This window comes from Canis aureus, chromosome Y, assembly GCF_053574225.1.
Source record: "Canis aureus isolate CA01 chromosome Y, VMU_Caureus_v.1.0, whole genome shotgun sequence".
Lineage (NCBI taxonomy): Eukaryota > Metazoa > Chordata > Mammalia > Carnivora > Canidae > Canis > Canis aureus.
Genome location: NC_135650.1, coordinates 67,501 through 87,500, shown reverse-complemented (window position 1 = coordinate 87,500; position 20,000 = coordinate 67,501). Strand labels below are relative to the sequence as shown.

Sequence of the window (20,000 nt, the reverse complement as noted above, 5' to 3'; positions counted from 1 at the left end):
CGCCGAGCCACCGCCGGCGGCGACTCGGCTCGGGAGCGGGCGGCGGCCCAGACAGCCAGCCGGCCGCTAGCGCGGCACACACGCACACACACGGGGTGAGTGGCGTGGGGGGGGGGGGACGGCGGGCCGCCCCAACCCCCCGGCCGCGCGCACGCTCGCACACGCACGCGGGCAACACACCCCGCACCGGACGCCGGCCCGGCCCGGCGGGATCCTCCCCCGTCTCGGAGGGGGGAGGCGCAGGCCGCGGTAGGTAGGCAAAGAGCGGCACTCTGCCCAAACACGTCGCGACGGGAGTCCAACCCCGCGTCGCTGGCCACACTACACGCGCAGAGGAGGGGCAGCGGCTGGGGGCTCCGGTACCCCAAGGCACCCTCTCGGATCGCTAGAGAAGGCTTTCTCACCGAGGGCGCATCGCCCCCACCCGTTCGTCCTCCCAAACGGGCCCCACCAGGCGGCGCTCCGGGGCCGACAGGGCTCGCGGGGCGGGGGGCGGATCTCCGGCAAGGGACAGGCACAGGGCAACCCCGAGCGCTCGCGGCCGGTGCCCCCTCGAGGACGCCACCCCCGCCTCGCCCGCGCACGGCGTGGTCACGTCACCGCCCAGAGGAGAGAGCTCCCCGCCTCCCGCGAGGCGGGCGAGAGAGAGGGACGGAGACGGGGACACGACCCGTGCCGGGAGAGAGGGGCAGCCCCTCGGGCTGGCCAAGCGCCGCGGCGCTGGCCCGGCCCGCCGCGGGCGCTCACGAGCCCCGCCAAGTCCTCCGAGTCACACCGCCCCACGCCACCCACCCCCCGCCGGCGCGGCGAGGGGGGGAGGAGAGGAGAGGGGAAAGGAAGACGAGGCGCCCGCGCCCCCGCCAGGGGCACGGGTGCGCCTCCCTTGCCGACTTCTTCCACCACCCGCTCCTCGGACACGCCGACGACGACGGCGGCGGCAGCCCGAGGGGAGTCGCCGGGGAAGGAAACGACGCCACCGCTCGGCCTCAGGCACCTGAGGCGACCTGGAGCGCTCCAGGGGCACCACGGAGGGCCGGGCGCAACGCGCTCAAGCGCGCCCAGGCCGGGCGGTGAGCAGCGCGGCGTCGGGCCGGCCCTCCCCGCGGAGGAGGGGAGGGCCGCTCGCCACGGACCCAGGGCCTTCGGGAAAGGCCGGCGAGAGTGTCCGCCGCGTCCGAGGACCCCGGTCCCGCCAGCGCCGCGAGGCAAGAAGGCGGGAGGCCGGGGTCGGGCCGGAGTCCGCACCACCCCCAACCCCGGCGCGCGCCCCCCGCGCACCCGCCACGACGGCCGGGCGCGGAGGAGCCGGGGAGGGAGGGGCCCGCGGGCAGAACGAGAAGAGCGGTCGCATCCGCCGTGGACGCCCGTCCCTCGTCTGACGCGGCTTAGGCCCGGCCCAGGAGAGCACGAGATCACCACATCGATCGATCGGCAGCAAGCTGCGGCCCCGAGGGGGCTTCCCGAGGAGCAAAAGCCCAGCGAGGACGGCGACCGGGGGGACCTGCTTCCGCCTCACCGGCAAGCCCCTCGACCCCCGGGGGGGGGGGGGGGGCAGGAGCGACCGGACAACCCCAGACACAGCGGGGGACGCCTGACACGCGGCACGGAGCCTTGCGAGACAGGGGTTGTCACGGCCAACGGCCGGGTGCCCACGGCATGGAGCGCACGGGGGTAAAAGACCCACCGCCACCTGCCCACACCGCCCTCCCTCGGGTGCCGGAGACCGGAGGGCGACACCGCGACCCGGGCCACCTGGAGTCCAGCACGAGAGCCGGCGCGCAGGCCCAGGCGGACGGCTCAGGCTCCAGCGAGCGAGGACAGGGACCGGCTCGGCCGCGCGGTCAAGCCCGGAACCCCACCCGCGCCCAGAGGCCCACATCTCTACGGCGAGCGACGGACGGACCGGCTGTCTTTTACGTCTGCCTGTCGTCTGTCTGCCTGTCGCCGAAACACAACGTGTCAGCACCTACCTGGCAACAAAAAATGTTCATTTCGGGCAAGAAAATAACCGCGCCTGCCGGCGGGGACCAGCCACAGGTCACCGCGACCTCCCGGGACCGTGACACGGCCAACTGTCCCCAAAACCTGCCCCACGGCGCCCCCCCACCCCCACCCCACGGAGCCCCCAGGGCTATCTGGTCGACCCAGGGAACGGGGGCGGGGAGGGGAGGGGAGGGGAGGAGGGGCGATACGCGGTCGGTGGAGACGCCCCCACGCCGCCACGCCGCCACGCCGCCACGCCAGTGATCTCCGAGAGGAGACTTTGAAAAATCATCAAAGTTCTCCGGAGGCAGGCACCGTGCGGAGGCCGTCCCCCGCGGCCCTCAGGACCGCCCCGTGCCTACCGCCGTCCCCAACCCCGGCTCGGGCCAGGGGAGGTGGAGGGCCACGCGCGGCAGAGGCAGCCTCACCGGGAATCGCCACCGGGGCCGGACGCCCGAACGGACGGCCCGCCCACCCCCGCGTGGCACCCGGTCCGACCGCCCGGGACCCACCTCCGCAGCGGGCCTCGGAAAAAGGGGAGAAAATCGCGTCCGACGCCCGGGACCCCCACACGTGCCCGCAGCCGGGTCTGTCGCGCCACCCACGGGCTTCCCCTCCAGGCTCAGACCGGTCCCCGTCGCCAGGGCGTGACCACGGGAGACAACCGAGTGACACGGAAGGAAGGCCCGAAGATCGCCCGGAGCCACAGGACGGACGGCGGGACACACCCTGTCCCCCGCCCCCGAGGCGGCCCAGGTCGGTCCGCGCGGGCGGAGGAGGAGCCACCGGCGGGTGCTGGTCGACCCACCCAGGCGGCCCGCACGGCCTCCTCCGGGAGCGAGGCGGAGGCGACAGCGGCGACAGCGGCGACGGCGACACTCCCTCGCAGCTCCGGAGGTCCAATCTCCGGCGAGCGCATCGCGCGCCGAGGCCCCGGCGACAGCCGGACGCTCGCGCCGGAGCCGCCCTCCTCCTGGAACTCGGCCCCGGGAAACCGACACCAAAGCTGTTCCTTGCCTGTCGCCGCCGAGCCTCCGGAGGGGACACGCTCTATAAAAGCGGCCGCCAGGTGGCACCCGACAACCGGCGCGAACGACAGCGGGACAGATCCGGGCGGCGAGGCCGTCAGGGCGCCTCGGATCTCGCCTCTCGGCCCGGGGACGGCGGAGGGCCCCGGGAGCACACGGCCGCGCACCGCGCGAACCCCCGTCCTCCCGGGGCGGGGGAGCCTTGGAAAACCCGTCCGTCCGTCCGTCCGTCCGTCCGTCCGGGCCCGCTGCCGCCCGGAAAGGGGGTCGCGCTCGCCGCGCGGGGCTCCCGGGACGACTCAGGCACGTTTCCGAGGTCAGGGAGGGAACGTAGAGCCGAAACCAGGCGAGGACTCTTAGGACGGCAACGGATGCACCGTTTTTTCTCGTGTCCTTCCTTTTTTTTTTTTTTTTTTTTTCTTTTTCTTTAGGATTTTATTTATATATTTATAAGACGAAGGAGGGAGGGAGGGAGGGAGGGAGGGAGGTCACGAAGGAGGTCTGAACCAAAGGCGCTGGAGAGGACGGTGTGCCCCCCCCCCCCCCCCGCACCACCTTCACCTCCACCCTCTCAGCGTCTGGGACCTGACCCCCCCCCCCCCAAATACTTGTCTATTGGGTTGAATGAGAAGAGGTCGTGGAAGAGGAACTCAATTCTGGGGGGGAGGGGAGGCTCAAAGAACATAAGGATTTTCTTTTTCTTTCTTTCTTTCTTTCTTTCTTTCTTTCTTTCTTTCTTTCTTATAACACAATCTGTTTCTCCAGAATTCTCCTGCTCACGCTCAACTTCCTGTCCTTGAAGAGAAGAATGTCATTCACTCCCCTCCTGGCGCTCTCCTCCAAGGCACCTTCCAGGGGCAGGAGAAAGGGTGTGCTTCTCTTCTCAGAGGAAAAGGAGGGGAGTCAGCGGGACCTTCTTTCACCTGGGGGGGTGGGGGGAGCGGCGGTGTGCGTGTGTTTCTTTGCTGCTGCTGCTACTCTATCAAAGTGTCTCCAGGTAGGGAGGCCGGGGTGGCTCAGCGGTTGAGCGCCTGCCTTTGGCCCAGGGCGTGATCCCTGCATGGATGGAGTCTCCTTCTCCTTCTGCCTGTGTCTCTGCCTCTGTGTGCATCCGTGCGTGCGTCCGTCCGCGTGCGTGCGTGCGTGCGTGCGTCCGTCCGTGTGCGTGCGTGCGTCCGTGTGCGTGCGTGCGTGCGTCCGTCCGTGTGCGTGCGTGCGTGCGCGCGCGCGCGCGTGCGTCTCAGGACTACCTACATAAAATCTTCAATCAATCAACGTGTCTATGGTTCAAAACAGTACTCTGGTTTCCTTCGTATCCAAGTCCTATGTCAGATTGGACTTTTGACAGGAGAAGGGAGGGCGGGCCACATTTTCTTCTGCCCTGGCGGAGGAGAAAGGGAAGATGGGCGGGCACAGACCTGGGCATAGTCTTCTCTGTCGTGGGGGTGAGCGGAGGAGTCGGATTCGGCTCTCACGGGACGGGGTCTAATTTCTCCGTGGACGGACAATTGGGCAGAACGTCAGGCGAACGGAGGACGAGTCATGGTCAGAAGACCATGGACAAGACCGGCTATAGATGCTGGAGTTTCCGGAGCAATGATTTCATCAGAGGCACGCGAAGGCCAAAGACTTCCAGGGAGCGTGTTTATAGACGCCTCGGCCCGTAGGTCCTTCCTTTCGAATGGACAGTGCTCCCATCCGGTCGGTCGGTCGGTCCGGTCGGTCACCTTAGCATATCTTCTCCAGCTCCCGTGAGCCGTGTGGTCGTGCAATTCTACTTTGGGCCTAACGGGGGATGGATGGGACCGACCGTGCCACAGAAAGGGAGACCGCATCGAGTCCTTGAGCCTAAGGCACGTCTAAGACAGTGACTCTCTAAAGTACCGTGGAGGGGATCCCTGGGTGGCGCAGCGGTCGGTTTGGCGCCTGCCTTTGGCCCGGGGCGCGATCCTGGAGACCCGGGATCGAATCCCACGTCGGGCTCCCTCCCTGTGCATGGAGCCTGCTTCTCCCTCTGCCTCTGTCTCTGCCTCTCTCTCTGTCTCTCTCTCTCTCTCTCTGTCTCTCTCTCTCTCTCTCTCTCTCTCTCTCTATGACTATCATAAATAAATAAAAATATTTAAAAAAATAAAAATAAAATAAAGTACATGGAGGCAGAAGGAGGCCAGCTGGAGTTTTGTTGTGTGGGTTGCGTATCTGTGGCAATGGGGTGGGTGTGGGTGGCTGTTGTTTGTTTTCTGGACGAGGTGAAAGAACCCTTTGAGTGCAAGTATTTGCAGAAGGGGTCCGGCGGGATGGGAAGGTGTGGGTCAGTCCATTCACCGAGAAAACCGGAGACTCGGCCTTTTTAAGAACTCGGCAACAGGAGGAGTATAGCTTGGCTCATCGCAGCAACTGGCAACTCAGCAGAAACAACAGAACATTCCCAGAATGAATGGAGTTTGCAGGAGCCAACGTGAGCATGCCCCACCACCCTCCGCGGGTGCGTCCGTGTAAACACACACACACACACACACACACACACACACACACCCCGGCCTTCCATTTCCAAATCCACCAGAGGACTCAGGGTTGGTTGGGGGTGGGGATGGAGGGTGGCGGGTGGCAGAAGGGAGGTTCAGGGCCATCCATTCCAATGGCCCTCATTCAATCATTTCATTCAAATGCACATGGCTGTCTGTTAAAGTCCGAGCCTGGGACTTCTCTCCATTGAATGGCTTTCTGCACCTCCCCCAAACCCTCAGGCTGCGGCTCCCAAGCTGTGGGGGAGGGGAGAGAAGAAAAGAGAAGAGAAGAGGAGAGGAGAGGAGGGGAGGGGAGGGGGAAAGAGAAGGGCAAAGAGGATGTCTGAAGAACTCACATTGTTTGGGGTCCAAAAGCGACCCCTCCTGGTTTCCTGACCCAGGAAACCCCAATAAACCCTTTGGGAATCAATCCTGGATGTGGAGGATGCCATCTCACTCTTAATGCCTTCCAGGGGTGGGGGTGCGTCTGGGAGGGCGTGGCATGGCGGGGACTGGTGAATCTGATGGGGAGTTAAACACATGACCACCGTGGTGTCTTAGGGTCCAGAGGCCAAACACAGGCATGGAGTGATATGGGCGAAGGACTAAGGGAGGCCTGGCCAGGGACAGTTCTGACTCATCCACCCTGGGTGAGGGCCCAACAAGGACACTCTTTCCTCTAAAGCGACGGGCCAACAGTCTCCTGGTTCCCCATCGACCTGTCCTCCCTCTCGCACCCACTTCCCAAGGGAAATCCTCAGTCTCATTCGAAGTAGTCCCCGGCTGTGTCACAAGCCACCTTCTGTCTACTAAAAGGAGTAAGGAAGATGGACAAACATGAACCAGCCCGACAGATGGCACCTCCGCACGGAGGGGTTGGGGGGTGGGGCCCTCCCCGGACAAAAGGTGACTCTGAGCTTGAAAACATGAAAGGGCAGAAGCTCCCGGCCCCCGGCCCGGGCCCCGGGCCCCAGGCCCCGGCAGGCCCGCTCCGTCAGAAGAGCACTCAACTTTTGATTGCAGTCAGGGTTGTGAGTTTGAGCCCCACGTTGGGTCTAGAGATGATGAAAAATGAAGGAACAAACTCTCAATAACTTAAGTATGTATGGAGCGCCTGGGTGGCTCAGCGGTGGAGCGTCCAGGGATCCCCGGGTGGCTCAGCGGTTTAGCGTCTGCCTTCAGCCCAGGGCCTGATCCTGGAGACCCAGGATCGAGTCCCACGTCAGGCTCCCTGCATAGAGTCTGCTTCTCCCTCTGCCTGTGTCTCTGTCTCTGTGTCTCTCGTGAATAAATAAATAAAATATTAAAAAAAAGAAAGAAAGAAACGACTACAACATTCCATTTTAGGTGACGTCTATTTTTCTTTTTACCACAACTGGGGGGAAGAAAAGCAAAACAAACAAAAACAAACAACAACAACAACAAGACCCCCCCCCCACCCCCCCACCCTGTCCTTGGCTCAGAGTAAGGGAATTCCTGGGTCAGGTTGAAAGAGGGGGAGGGGGTGATATCCTGTCGTCCGCAGTGTGGAAAACCAGGGTTCAGCAACCTGGAATTGTTTCTGCCTCGCCAGGTAGACAGACGTGGTCACTGTCGTCAGCCCTGCAAAAGCAAGGCAAGAGGGGATCCCTGGGTGGCGCAGCCGTTTGGCGCCTGCCTTTGGCCCAGGGCGCGATCCTGGAGACCCGGGATCGAATCCCATATCAGGCTCCCGGTGCATGGAGCCTGCTTCTCCCTCTGCCTGTGTCTCTGCCTCTCTCTCTCTGTGTGACTATCATAAGTAAATAAATAAAAAAAAGAAAAAAAAAAAAAAAAAGCAAGGCAAGAGGGAAGAACCTCCGCATTTCCAAGCACCTCGTAGGGGCAACCTGGGAGGCTCGCTGGGGTTAAGCAGCTGACTCTCGGTTTCATCCGCCAGGAGGTGGCACTCTTGACTCGCCCAGTGAGGCCGCGGCGACCTCTGGAAGGAAGGTATCAGGCTCACGGTTTCCGAGGGGCTCGGGTGGCTCCCGAGAAGTGGATCTGAGTGTCTCCAGGCTGTCTGATCCTATCTGAGTCTTAGGATGCGATTCCAGGGGCCCCTGGCCCGCTCGGTCAGTAGTGAGCACGACTCTTGACCTCCAGGCCGTGAGTGCGAGCCCTACGTTGGGAGTAGAGATCACTCTGAAAAATAAACCGGGGCGGGGGGGGGGGGGGGGGGGGGCGGAGGAAGAGAAGAGAAAAGAAAAACAGATGCCATTGCACTCAAGGAAGGCAGGTCTTGGTGATACAAGGGATTCTTCCAACAGTGGCCGGTCACAATGAGAACATATTCCCACGGAACAGACCTCACGCAGGTGATTGGCAATTGCCATAAAAGAAAGATAACTCATTAGAAAAAGAGAGAGAAAGAGAGAAAAAGAAAAAAAGAAAAGAAAAGAAAAGAAAAGAAAAGAAAAAAGATAACTCACTGAGAGTTTCTGAACACTGACGGGTCACAGGTAGGGAGAAAAGATAAGGATTTTAAAGATTTTTTTTTCTTTAGATTTTATGTATTTATTCATGAGAGACACAAACGCACACACAGAGAGAGAGAGAGAGAGAGAGAGAGAGAGAGGCAGAGACACAGGCAGAGGGAGAAGCAGGCTCCATGCAGGGTCTCCAGGATCACGGCCTGGGCTGAAGGCAGCGCTAAACCGCTGAGTCACCAGGGCTGCCCAAGGATAAGGATTTTAATTTGTTTACAAACTCACTCGTTCCTCCAATTTCTCTAAGGTATAGATATCTCTACAGACAAAGTTTCCTTCAAACTGGAAGAGCAAACATGAGGGGATCAGCAGTGATTTGAACAAGAGTCTTTAAAAAAGGGTCATCAGGACGCCTGGGTGGTTCAGCGGTGGGAGCAGCTGTCTTTGGCTCAGGGTGTGATCCTGGAGTCCCTCATCGGTCTCTCCCTGCAGAGCCTGCTTCTCCCTCTGCCTGTGTCTCTGCCTCTCTCTCATTGTGTCTCTCGTGAATAACTAAATAAAGTCTTTAAAAAACAAAAACAAAGAAACCGGTCATCATTGTCTTTCGCTCTTTTCAGTTCCATGTTGTTCCTTTTAGTTCTGTTTGTTTAAGATTTTATTTATGTATGAGAGAGAGAGAGAGAGAGAGAGAGAGAGAGAGAGAGAGAGAAGCAGGCCCCATGCAGGGAGCCCGATGCGGGACTCGAACCCGGGACTCCGGGGTCACGCCTTAAGCCCAAGGCAGAGGCTCCACCGCTGAGGCACCCAGAAGTCCCTGGTTTTGTTCTGGGTAAATGCAGCTATTTCACTAGTTCTGGCAATTCATACTGTTGTTCGATGATCTCAGGGTGACCAGAAACTGAGATGTGTCAAAAGTCCTTTGCGTGGTTCTTCTGGAATCTGGGATAAATAAAAAATAAATAAATAAATAAATAAATAAATAAATGTGTGTGTGTGTGTGTGTGTGTGTGTGTGTGTGTTTTGTTTGTTTTTGCAAGAGCGTCAGAACGTGGCATGTACATGACATGGCGGTCACCGGTGAACGTGGTTAAAGACCCGAGGAGAGTTGGCTAGAGTGCAGTCGAGAAGAAAAACGGATTATGATTTGTCACACACGGCATTTTAACAATGTACCAGGGCACGTTACCACTTAACGAATTTACGTCGCTTTTGGAACACCCACAGCATTCACGCAACCAATATAATCTAAGAGGGCTTATGATTCTTTGTCTGACGCTGCTTCTCACGTGCCTTCACATAGCAGGTAAACGACCTATGTTAGTCAAGAGACTCAACCTAGGGCTAGACTTTTCTGGGATCCGCTGAAAATCCATGACCGGATGAAGGAACCAGCAAACAGCCGGGCAGCCAGCCGACCAGCCAGATACACAAACCATCCATCCATCCATCCAACCAACCAACCAACCAACCAACCAACCAACATCTCAGAAGCTTTCAAGGCCCGGGCCTATAAAGGATCACGGGTCATTACAAAACTGAAAACAATGTCAGTATCTGTTTCGCCAGGGTGGCCCTAGGAGATTCCACAGGAGCTTACAGAGTTGTCTCCAAAATGTAGCTCCTTTAATATTGAGAAGTTTTCACTCTCTCACGGAGGTAATTCGCGGATAAAAAGGAATATAAAAACCTGGCTGGTCCGGAGAGAGAAAATAATAATAATATATTTTTCTCTTCTCTGTTCACAATCCCTTGCCATGATGAGACTACCAACGCAAGGAAATCTCTTCATTTTAACAGAGACAAGAGCCGAGTCTTAATGCTATACCAGTGTACTAGTAAAGCTCACTTCTCCCAATCTCAGTCTGTCCTGACCATGCCTACAATTCCTTTTCAAAAAAATCTGCTTCCGGGACGCCTGGGTGTTTCAGTGGTTAAGCCTCTGCCTTTGGCTCAGGACGTGATCCCGGACTCCCGGGATCGGGTCCCATAGCGGGCTCCTTGCATGGAGCCTTCTTTTCCCTCTCTCTGCCTCCCTCTCTCCCTCCCTCCCTCCCTCTCTCCCTCCCTCCCTCCCTCCCTCCCTCCCTCCCTCCACTCCCTTCCTTCTGAATAAGTAAATAAAATCTTAAAAAAGAAAAAAATAGCCAGGCTCATTTCAGGACAGAATTATTTTCTTTTCCCTCACCAAAACATGTATTCTCACGCCTTGTACGTTTCCTACACATCTCCTACTTGTCACACACGGAATTGTTTTCCTTCTCGTTCTCCAGTAGTCTCCATTCCATTGGCAGGCTTTTGCAAAATTGTAATATATTAACTTCCTTTCAGAGAGAGAGCACTGTGTGAAGGGGGGAAGGGGGAGGAGGAGGAGGAGGGAGAGGGAGAGAGTGGGAGACCGAGCATCTTTCCTTTTTTACACTATTTTGTTTCTTTATTCCTGTGTGTGAGAGAGAGACAGAGACAGAGACATGGGCAGAAGCAGGTCCCCCCCCCCCCCCCCCCCCCCCCCCCGCAAGGAGACGGATGCAGGAAAGGATCCCAGACCCGCATGATCGGGAACGAACGAACAGAACTTCATCCCAGATCGTGGGAACTTGTGAAATATTGGCACTCGTCCTTATCGCTCCGAGCTGTCCTGTTCCGATGATGTTTACCCGCGCCAGCCTTTGAACTCCTAACCTACAGTTCCTTTTTTTTTTTCTTTTTTTTAATTTTTATTTATTTATGATAGTCACAGAGAGAGAGAGAGAGAGAGAGAGAGAGAGAGGCAGAGACATAGGCAGAAGGAGAAGCAGGCTCCATGCACCGGGAGCCCGACGTGGGATTCGATCCCGGGTCTCCAGGATCGCGCCCTGGGCCAAAGGCAGGCGCCAAACCGCTGCGCCACCCAGGGATCCCATAAGCTACAGTTCCTTTACAAAGGGATGTTAGCAATATAGCATCCGGAGGTAGAGGAAACCTCTCCCTCGTAGAACCCACAGGGACACGTAGACACAGACGAGACGCCAACAAAGTATCTAGCCTTGGTCTCACTCCTATCTATCTGTGGAGAGGTCACGAAAGACCCGATGTTCCGATCTCCCCGCTGGCTGGTTGACAACAACTCCAGTGGCCAGCGAGCGTGACCGGGTCCGGACCCCGTCCATCCTTTGGTTTCCATTTCGAAAGAGAAGAGGCCGGTTTCCTGCAAAGATACCCAAAGCCGCAGCAACAACCCAACCCGAAGAAGACCAGAGCGTCTGTCTCCCCGAGTGAGCCGAGCACTGGTTCCTCACTCACCAACAGTCGGGACATGACTGATGGAACCAGAGGGATTCCTAGGTTAGGTTCCGGTCCCTGGGCTGGCCTCATTGCCAGCTTTCTCTAATCGTGGAGAGCATAGCATTGAGGCATGAGCAAAGCACCCCATTCACCCGGTTCGGGCCATCTGAGCCTCAGGTTCCCCTTCCACGTGTCCCAGGTCAGCGAGCACTTGCAAGTAAGTATAGGCCCCCTAAGCAGTCCAGTGGTAGCCTGCCGGAGTTTCCTGTGGCTGGCGGGGGGGTGGGGGTGTCCTGTGCTCAACCTTCGCTGCAGGGTTCTCTAGGGTCTGGTTCGGTTCACCCCGCTTTTCTGCGTGCGTGTGCACGTGCGTGTGCATGCTCCATAAGGAGCTGGGGCGTCCTCGGGAGGAGGGACGCCGTAGAGAGTGGACAGTTTATTCTCTGATCTTGGTACGGGCAAGGCTGTAGGGCTTGAACTCTATGGGAACCAGGAAGGTTTTCTTCCGTTTTCTCATCGTCAGTTTTGGCAGGTTGCCTTTTAGCGATCGATCAATCCGATCGAAACAAAACAAAACAAAACAAAACAAAACAAAACAAAACAACTTCTTTTCCCTTTTTGTAAAGATTCTGTTTATTTTCTCCTGAGACACAGTGAGTGGGAGAGTCGGACCGACACACAGGCAGAGGGAGAAGCAGGCTCCATGCTGGGAGCCCGACGTGGGACTCTGATGCCGGGCCTCCAGGATCAGGCCCCGGGCTGAAGGCCGCGCTCAACCGCCGAGCCACCCGGGCTGCCCACCTTTTTCTTTTCTTTTCTTTTCTTTTCTTTTCTTTTCTTTTCTTTTCTTTTCTTTTCTTTTCATTGTTTTATTTTCAAAAGATTTTAGGTGTATGCGATGTTTACACCCAGGTTAGGGCTCGTCCTCACAACCGAGAAATATAGAGTCCCACACTCCACCCACAGTGCCAGCCAGCAGCCACGCAGCCCTTCATCGATTCCATTTGTTCATTTATTTGCTTGCTTGCTTGCTTCCTTCCTGGCTTGCTTATGTATACATTCATTCAGCCGGTCGGTCGGTCAGTCGATCAGTCCAGTCAGTCAGTCCTTTTAATTAATCATTCATTCTTTCCTGTTTTAGAGATGTTCTTTATTTATCCATGAGAGACACACAGAGACAGGTATTGACAGATGCAGAGAGAAGCAGGCTCCCCGCGGGGAGCCCCAAGTGGGAGTCGGGGCCCCAGGACCCCAGGATGATGACTGACCTCAAGGCAGATGCTGAACACGGAGCTACCCAGGCATCCCCGTTGCTTGACTTTTTAGGGGAGGCAGACAGGCAACGTGCACTCAGTGGCACGGAAATAGAGCCCAACTAGTGCTGAGTTTTCTGGGAGCCGTTTGGGCCTGGGTCAGTGTGAAAGCCAATGGAGCAGGGCCCAGAAACGTTCAAGGCTGAGAATTTCCTTCCTCCATAATCATCATTTCACAGATGCTTAATTGAAAGTGGTATCTATGGTATGGCAAACGTCTTTCTCTGTTTGGGTTCTAGCAAGACCCAGAGAGTCGAAGCCCCTAAGCTCACGGACTGAAAGTTGCAAGTTGGATGCAGAGATAGTCAGGCAGGCAGGCAGAGCCGGAAAGGCAGGCGCCACACCGGTGGGTCCAGGTGTGAGGAGTGTGGGATCCCAGGGCAGCTGGGACGGACACAGCCTGGTCCGGATCCACCCAGGTCAGTAGCGTTTCCTGACACAGGACAGGCACCAAAGAGGGGCCTTGGGGTGGCTTTCCTCCTCCGCCTCCTTGGGATGGGGACATCTGCCCCACTCGGGGCATGCCCCCCACCCGCCTGTGCGGTGTGTGGAGAGAGACCCTTTGTCTCGCCGTCACCGCTACAGCAACCGAGGACAGTCCTCAAACAGGAGCACGGTCACATGAGCATCGGTCCCATCTGAACCTATTCCCTCGTTGGGGATCCTAGGGTGCTAGGGTGTGTCTAGGGATACACCTGGAGGACGAGGTCCTGTGTGTGGGAACCCGACGAACGCACAAGAGGGTGGGTGGCGGTGGGAAGGAAGAGGTGCGGACGAGGTGTGCTCGGGTGGCATACCCGAGTTTGAGCGTCTGCCTTCGACTGGGCTCCGGGCGGGCGTCATCACGGCTTTTTGGGGATCCAGCACCGCACCGGGCCCCCCCCCCCCCCCCCCGCGTGGAGCCTGCTTCTCCCTCTGCCTGCGTCCCGGCCTCTCTCTGTGTGTCTCCCGTGAATAAATACAGTTTATTTATTCATTTATTTTTTAAATATTTAATTTATTTATTCGAGAGAGAGAGAGAGAGAGAGAGAGATCGGGTGCCCGATCAATACAGTGTAAGAAATTAAACTTAAGAGTAAAAAAATGGAGGGCAGCCCCGGTGGCGCAGCGGTTTGGCGCCACCTGCAGCCTGGGGTGTGATCCTGGAGACCCGGGATCCAGTCCCACATCGGGCTCCCTGCATGGAGCCTGCTTCTCCCTCTGTGTCTCTGCCTCTCTCTCTCTCTCTCTCTCTCTCTCTCTCTCTCTCTCTCAATAAAAAAATCCTTTAAAATAATAAACAAACAAACAATGAATGAATGAATGAATGCATGCACGAACGAACAAATAAATAAATAAAATTTAAAGAGTTTCAAAAAAGAGAGTAAAAAAATGGAATGGAAAGATAACTTGGCGAGGAGGATGTGTGAACGTATGTAATGCCGCTGAGCGACTCTAGGCTTAGAAAGGGTTACAAGGTTCCATCGTAGGTGACGCCTGTCTTTTGGACCACAACCGAAACACAAAACAAGACCTCCTGTCCCTGGCTCAGAGTAAGGGAGTTCCTGGGTCAGGCTGGAGGGGGTTCCTGTGGTCCGCAGAGTGCAGAACCCCGGTTCAGCCATCTGGACTCTTTTCTTCCTGTCCGCGGAGACAGGCGTGGTCGCAGACGGCACACTCCTGTAAAGGCAAGGCCAGAAGGAAGAACTTCAGCATTTCTTTTGCTCTTCTTTTCTGTTCTTCCGGTTGTTGTGGTTCCGGTGTCGTTGAGCCTCAGCATTTCCAAGCACCTCGTAGGGGCAACCTGGGAGGCTCGCTGGGGTTAAGCAGCTGACTCTCGGTTTCGTCCGCCAGGAGGTGGCACTCTTGACTCGCCCAGTGAGGCCGCGGCGACCTCTGGAAGGAAGGTATCAGGCTCACGGTTTCCGAGGGGCTCGGGTGGCTCCCGAGAAGTGGATCTGAGCGTCTCCAGGCTGTCTGATCCTATCTGAGTCTTAGGATGCGATTCCAGGGGCCCCTGGCCCGCTCGGTCAATAGAGATCACTTTGACAAATGGACCCCGGGGGCCGGGGCCGGGGCCGGGGCCGGGTGGGGGGCGGGGGGGAGAAAGGGAGGGGAGGGCGGCGTGGGGACCGGGGGAGGTCGAAAGAAAGAAAAACAGACGCCATTCTACTCAAGGAAGGCCTTGGTGATACAGCGGATCCTTCCAACGGTGTCTGGTTGCAATGAGCACGGATTCCCACCGACCTTCTGAAGAGGATTTAACAATCGCCAAAAAAAAGGAAGATGACTCACTGAGAGTTTCTGAACTCTGTTCAGGGTTTCGTGGACCTCATTCAGTTCCACGTTGTTCCTTTCTGTTCGGTTTCCACGCAGCTTTTTCATTAGTTCCGGCAACTCCTACTGTATGTAGTTGGACAATCTCAGGGTGACCAGACACCGGGATTCGTCCAGAGTCCTTTCCGCGAATCTTCTGAAAAGTGGACCGCATTGTTGCAAGACCTTCCTAACAACACCTGCACGTGACAGGGAGGTCACCCACGGATGGACGTGCCTAAAGACCCAATGAGAATTCATTATAATGCAGTCGAGAGGAAAATCCGACCAGTTTCTGTCACACACACATACACACACAACACACATGCACGTACGCAGAGCATTTAAACAGTTCGAATGTGGAGTGACGGCACTCTACCAGGACACGTTACAAGTTTAGGAATTTCATTTCCTGTTCGGAACACCGGCAGCATTCACCCACACAATGTAATCTAAGAGGGCTTATGGTTCTTTGTCTGACAGTGCTTCTCATGTGCCTTCCCATAGCAGGTAAACGACCTATAGTAGTCAAGAGACTCTATTTAGGGTTTGGCATTCTGGGATCCGCTGAGAATCCACGAACGGGTGAAGGGACCAGTAGACAGACAGACAGACAGGCAGCCAACCAGCCAACCAAAAACATCTCAGAAGTTTTCAAGGCACATGCCTACAAAGGATCACGGATCATAACAAAACGGAAATCTTCAGTGTCTCTTTCGCCGAGGTGGCCCCTAGGAGATTCTACAGGTGCTTTTAGAGTTGTCCCCAAAATGAAGCTCCTTTACCGTGGAGAAGTTTTCACTCTTACGTAGTAGGGGAAGACCGGATACAAACGAACCCAAAAAATAAAATAAATAAGTAAATACCAAAAAAAGTGAAACAAGAACAACCAAAAAAAAAAAAAAAGGGAATCTAAAAACCTTGCTGTTCTGGGCAGGTAAAGGGAGAGACACACACACACACACACACACACACCCCAAAAAACAAACAAAAAACCCCCAACCAAACCACACCAAACCAAGCCAACCAACCAAACAAAAAAGCACCTTGTCTTTGTCTTTTCTTCTCTGTTCACACTCTTATCGAGAGTAGACTACCAATGCAAGAGAATCTCGCCATTTTAGCAGAGAGAAGAGCCAAATCTCAGTTGTACACCAGTGTAGTAGTAAAACCCACTTCTCCCAATCTCAGTCCGTCCTGACCACGCCTGCAATCCCTTTTCAAAGAGTCTGCTTCTGGGACGCCTTGGGTGGCTCAGCGGTGGAAGGTCTGCCTTTGGCTCAGGGCCTGATCCCAAGGGTCCTGGGATCCAGACCCACATCGGGCTCCCCACGTGGAGCCTACTTCTTCCCCTGCCTGTGTCTCTGCCTCTCTCTCTCTCTCTCTGTGTGTGTGTCTCTCTGTCTGTCTCTCTCTTTCTCTGTCTCTGCCTCACTGTGTCTCTGTGTCTGTCTCTCTGTCTCTGTCTCTCTTTATCTCTCTGCCCCTTTTCTCTGTCTCTTTGTCTCTCTCTCCCCTTCTCTCTGTCTCTCTCTCTTTCTCTGTCTCTGCCTCTCTCTGTGTCTGTCTCTCTGTGTCTCTCTGCCTCTCTTTTCTCTGTCTCTCTCTCTTTGTCTCTCTCTCCCCTTCTCTCTGTCTCTGTCTCTGCCTCTGTTTATCTCTCTGCCTCTCTTTTCTCTGTGTCTCTCTCCCCTTCTGTCTCTCTTTATCTCTCTGTCTCTCTCTTTGTCTCTCTCTCTCTCCCTGTCTCTCTCCTTCTCTGTGTCTCTCTCTTTCTCTATCTCTGTCTCTCTTTGTCTCTGTCTTGCTTTCTCTGTCTCTCTCTATCTCTCTGTGTCTCTGTCTCTGTGCCTCTGTCTCTCTTTGTCTCTCTCTTTCTCTGTCTTTCTCTCTGTCTCTCTCTGTCTCTGTTACTCTCTCTCCTTCTCTCTGTCTCTCTCTCTGTCTCTCTCCCATGAATACATAAATAAAATCCAAAAAAATAAAAAACAGAAAACAAAAAACAAATCTCAAAAATCTCCTTCATAAATCCCTTCTATAATTTCTTTTTCCATTCCGTCAGTCTTAAGTGTTCTTTCTCTAAATAGCCAGGCTTTGGGACGCCCCTGTGCCTCAGCGTTTGAGCGTCTGGCTTCAGCTCAGGGCGTGATCCCAGACTCCTGGGACCGAGTCCCATATCAGGGTCCTCGCATAGAGCCTGCTTCCCTTGTCTCTGCCTGTCCCTGTGTCTCTCGTGAATAAGTAAATAAAATCTTAAAAAAAAAAAAAAAAAAGCCAGAGTCATTTCAGGACAGATTCATTTTCTTTTTTATTTTATTTTATTTTATTTTATTTTATTTTATTTTATTTATTTATGATAGTCACAGAGAGAGAGAGAGAGAGAGAGAGAGAGAGAGGCAGAGACACAGGCAGAGGGAGAAGCAGGCTCCATGCACCGGGAGCCTGATGTGGGATTCGATCCCAGGTCTCCAGGATCGTGCCCTGGGCCAAAGGCAGGCGCCAAACCACTGCGCCACCCAGGGATCCCCGATTCATTTTCTTTAACCACCACCACCACCACCCGTATTTTCATGCCTTGTATCTATTCTACATGTCTCCTACTATCTCACACACAGAGGTTGTTTTCCTTATCGTTAACCAGTAGTCTCGATTCCATGTGGCAGATTTTTTAAAATTGTACTTATTTTACACTTTTTGAGAGAGGAGAGAGAGAGAGAGAGAGAGAGAGAGAGAGAGAGAGAGAGAACTTTGTGAAGGGGGAAGAGAGGGAGGGAGGGAGACAGAGACAGAGACATAGGCAGAAGCAGGCTCCCCACAAGGAGCCAGATGTGGAAAGGGGTCCGGACTCGGATACCTCCCCCCCCGCCGCCCCAGAATTGGGCCCTGACCCAAAGGCCGATGCTCAACCCCTCAACCGCTGAGCCACCCAGGCGGCAGACTGTTAACTCCTAGAAACCTCAGTCTCTGGTGAAAAGTCAGTAGGAACCACGGGCACATTGTCTATCGTACCAGAAATCCTTAGATTGTCAAATGTATGAATACATGTGATAGTTTTTAGAAACACGTGTGTGTGTGTGTGTGTGTGTGTGTGTGTGTGTGTGTTTGTGTATGTATTGTTGGGCTGGCTGAGAGACAGGGGCACCCAAAATGGCGGACATCTCAAACTGGGTCAAAATGGCTGATCTTCCCGTCAAAGCATCCCTGACCACCACATCATCTCCAGTGAGTCGAAGCCTAGATGGGAAACCGAAACTTTCCATCCAGGAACCGCCCCCGCCCCCTCCCCATCGTCTGATACTATCCCCCCCCTACTCCCAGCCAATCACCTAAGGACACGGTGTTCCCTTGTCTAATTTGGCTAGGGACCCACCCGGATCCAGAGTCGGAACCAAGAAGGCTTCAAAACCCCCACAGTCCCCAACCCCGCGCGACTTCCCTGACTCTGGCCACCTCTCCGAGTCATGGAACCTCGCCCAGGAGCGCTCCCCATTAAAGCACTCTCCTACCTACTGCCTGGCTCTGCTGGTTTTTTATTTCTCCGCTGTTCATTTTGTAAAAACCTAACATGTAGGACACAATTTTTTTTTTTAAGATTTAAGAGAGAGAGGGGGGGGGGGGCAAAGACACAGAGGGAGAAGCAGGCTCCAGTGCAGGGAGCCTGACGTGGGACTCGATCCCGGGACTCCAGGATCACGCCCTGGGCTGAAGGCGGCACTAAAACGCTGAGCCACACGGGCTGGGCTGCCCTGTATGATACAATTGTGAAGGAAGCACGAAACAGGGGATCCCTGGGTGGCTCAGCGGTCCTGCAGGGTGCCCGCTTCTCCCTCTGCCCGTGTGTGTGTGTGTGTGTGTGTGTGTGTGTGTGTGTGTGTGTGATGAATTGTGAATTAAAATTAAAAAAAAAAAAAGAGGAAGGAAAAGAGAAACGAACAAACCAACCTGAAACACGTTTACTGACACACCCAGGTATCTGCAGGTTTCCTGAATCAGACAAAAGAGAAACACAAAAACTGAGGTGGGGGGAGGGGGGGGGAGGAAGAAAAGGGCAAGGGGTGGGGGAGGAAAACACAACACCACAAAACAAAAAAACCACCTTGGGTGTCTTACTGACTCACACTTTAGTATTTTACCTTTCTGTTGGAAAGACAGACGCCAGGTATCCGATGAACTGAACCCAATTTATCAATTAAGCTAGTTACACCTTCAAAGTTCCAGGTCACCAAAGATTTGGGAAGCTATTGTAAAAGTTTAACCTATAGACTTTTATTTATTTATTTATTTATTTATTTATTTATTTATTTATTTATTTATTTATGATAGTCGGGGGGGGAGAGAGAGAGAGAGAGAGAGAGAGAGAGAGAGAGAGAGAGAGAGAGAAAGAGAGGCAGAGACATAGGCAGAGAGAGAAGCAGGCTCCATGCACCGGGAGCCCGACGTGGGACTCGATCCCGGGTCTCCAGGATCGCGCCCTGGGCCAAGGGCAGGCGCCAAACCGCTGCGCCACGCAGGGATTCCCCCCTTTTTTCATTTTTTTCTTTTTCTTTTTTTTTAACCTGCTTGCTCGTCACAAGGAAAAGTACACGAGACGGACAAAATCGATCATTTGAAGTAGTTTCCGTGGACAAATCCTCAGAGGCACAACTCCACTAATCCGTTGAGTTCACAGCAAAGTTGAGTACGCCCGTCCCTCGGGGCCCGGACCCTCCGGCATGGGCATGGCATCCGGGTGGGTCCCGGTGGAGCAAGGGGATAAGTAGTTCTCCTTTTCTTTTCTGTGCCTGTGGGTCTAACAAGACACCACACGTGTCTTGTTTCTTTGTAATGAGGTGGCGGAAGGGTCTATCTCGATCACCACCATTCCAGGCCCACAAACTGTGACGGGAGCACAGCACATCCCACCGCCCACCCCAACGGCGGCGGGGGCGGGGGCGCGTGGGGACAAAACCGGTTATCCGTATGAAGTGTGACGGTGATAGGTAGCTCCCAGGACACGTCTTTTTACAGGAAACCCACAGGGACCGCGGATACGCAGAGATGACTGAGGCTGATGTGAATCCGAAGGCCTACCCCCTGGCAGATGCCCACCTCCCCAAGAAACTCCTGGACGCGTGTTCAGCAGTCCCGTAACTACAAGCAGCTTCGGAAAGGAGCCCACGAAGCCACCAA

The 20,000-nt window shown here is 55.3% G+C and overlaps 1 protein-coding gene and 1 pseudogene across 1 annotated transcript in view; one reads left to right on the top strand and one right to left on the bottom strand.

Moving 5' to 3' along the window:
• The window catches only part of LOC144309401 (uncharacterized), a 22,226-nt gene extending 16,169 nt beyond the window's left edge, over positions 1–6,057 (bottom strand). The window contains exons 1-2 of the mRNA XM_077890472.1: positions 5,973–6,057; positions 2,496–3,297 (exon numbers count right to left, since the gene is read on the bottom strand). Of these exons, the coding sequence (XP_077746598.1) occupies positions 2,606–3,297; positions 5,973–6,057 (777 nt within the window). The 3' untranslated portion in view covers positions 2,496–2,605. The remainder of the gene's footprint in view (positions 1–2,495; positions 3,298–5,972) is intronic.
• A 13,496-nt stretch (positions 6,058–19,553) lies between these two features.
• Positions 19,554–20,000, top strand: part of LOC144309399 (NHP2-like protein 1 pseudogene) — an 867-nt pseudogene continuing 420 nt past the window's right edge.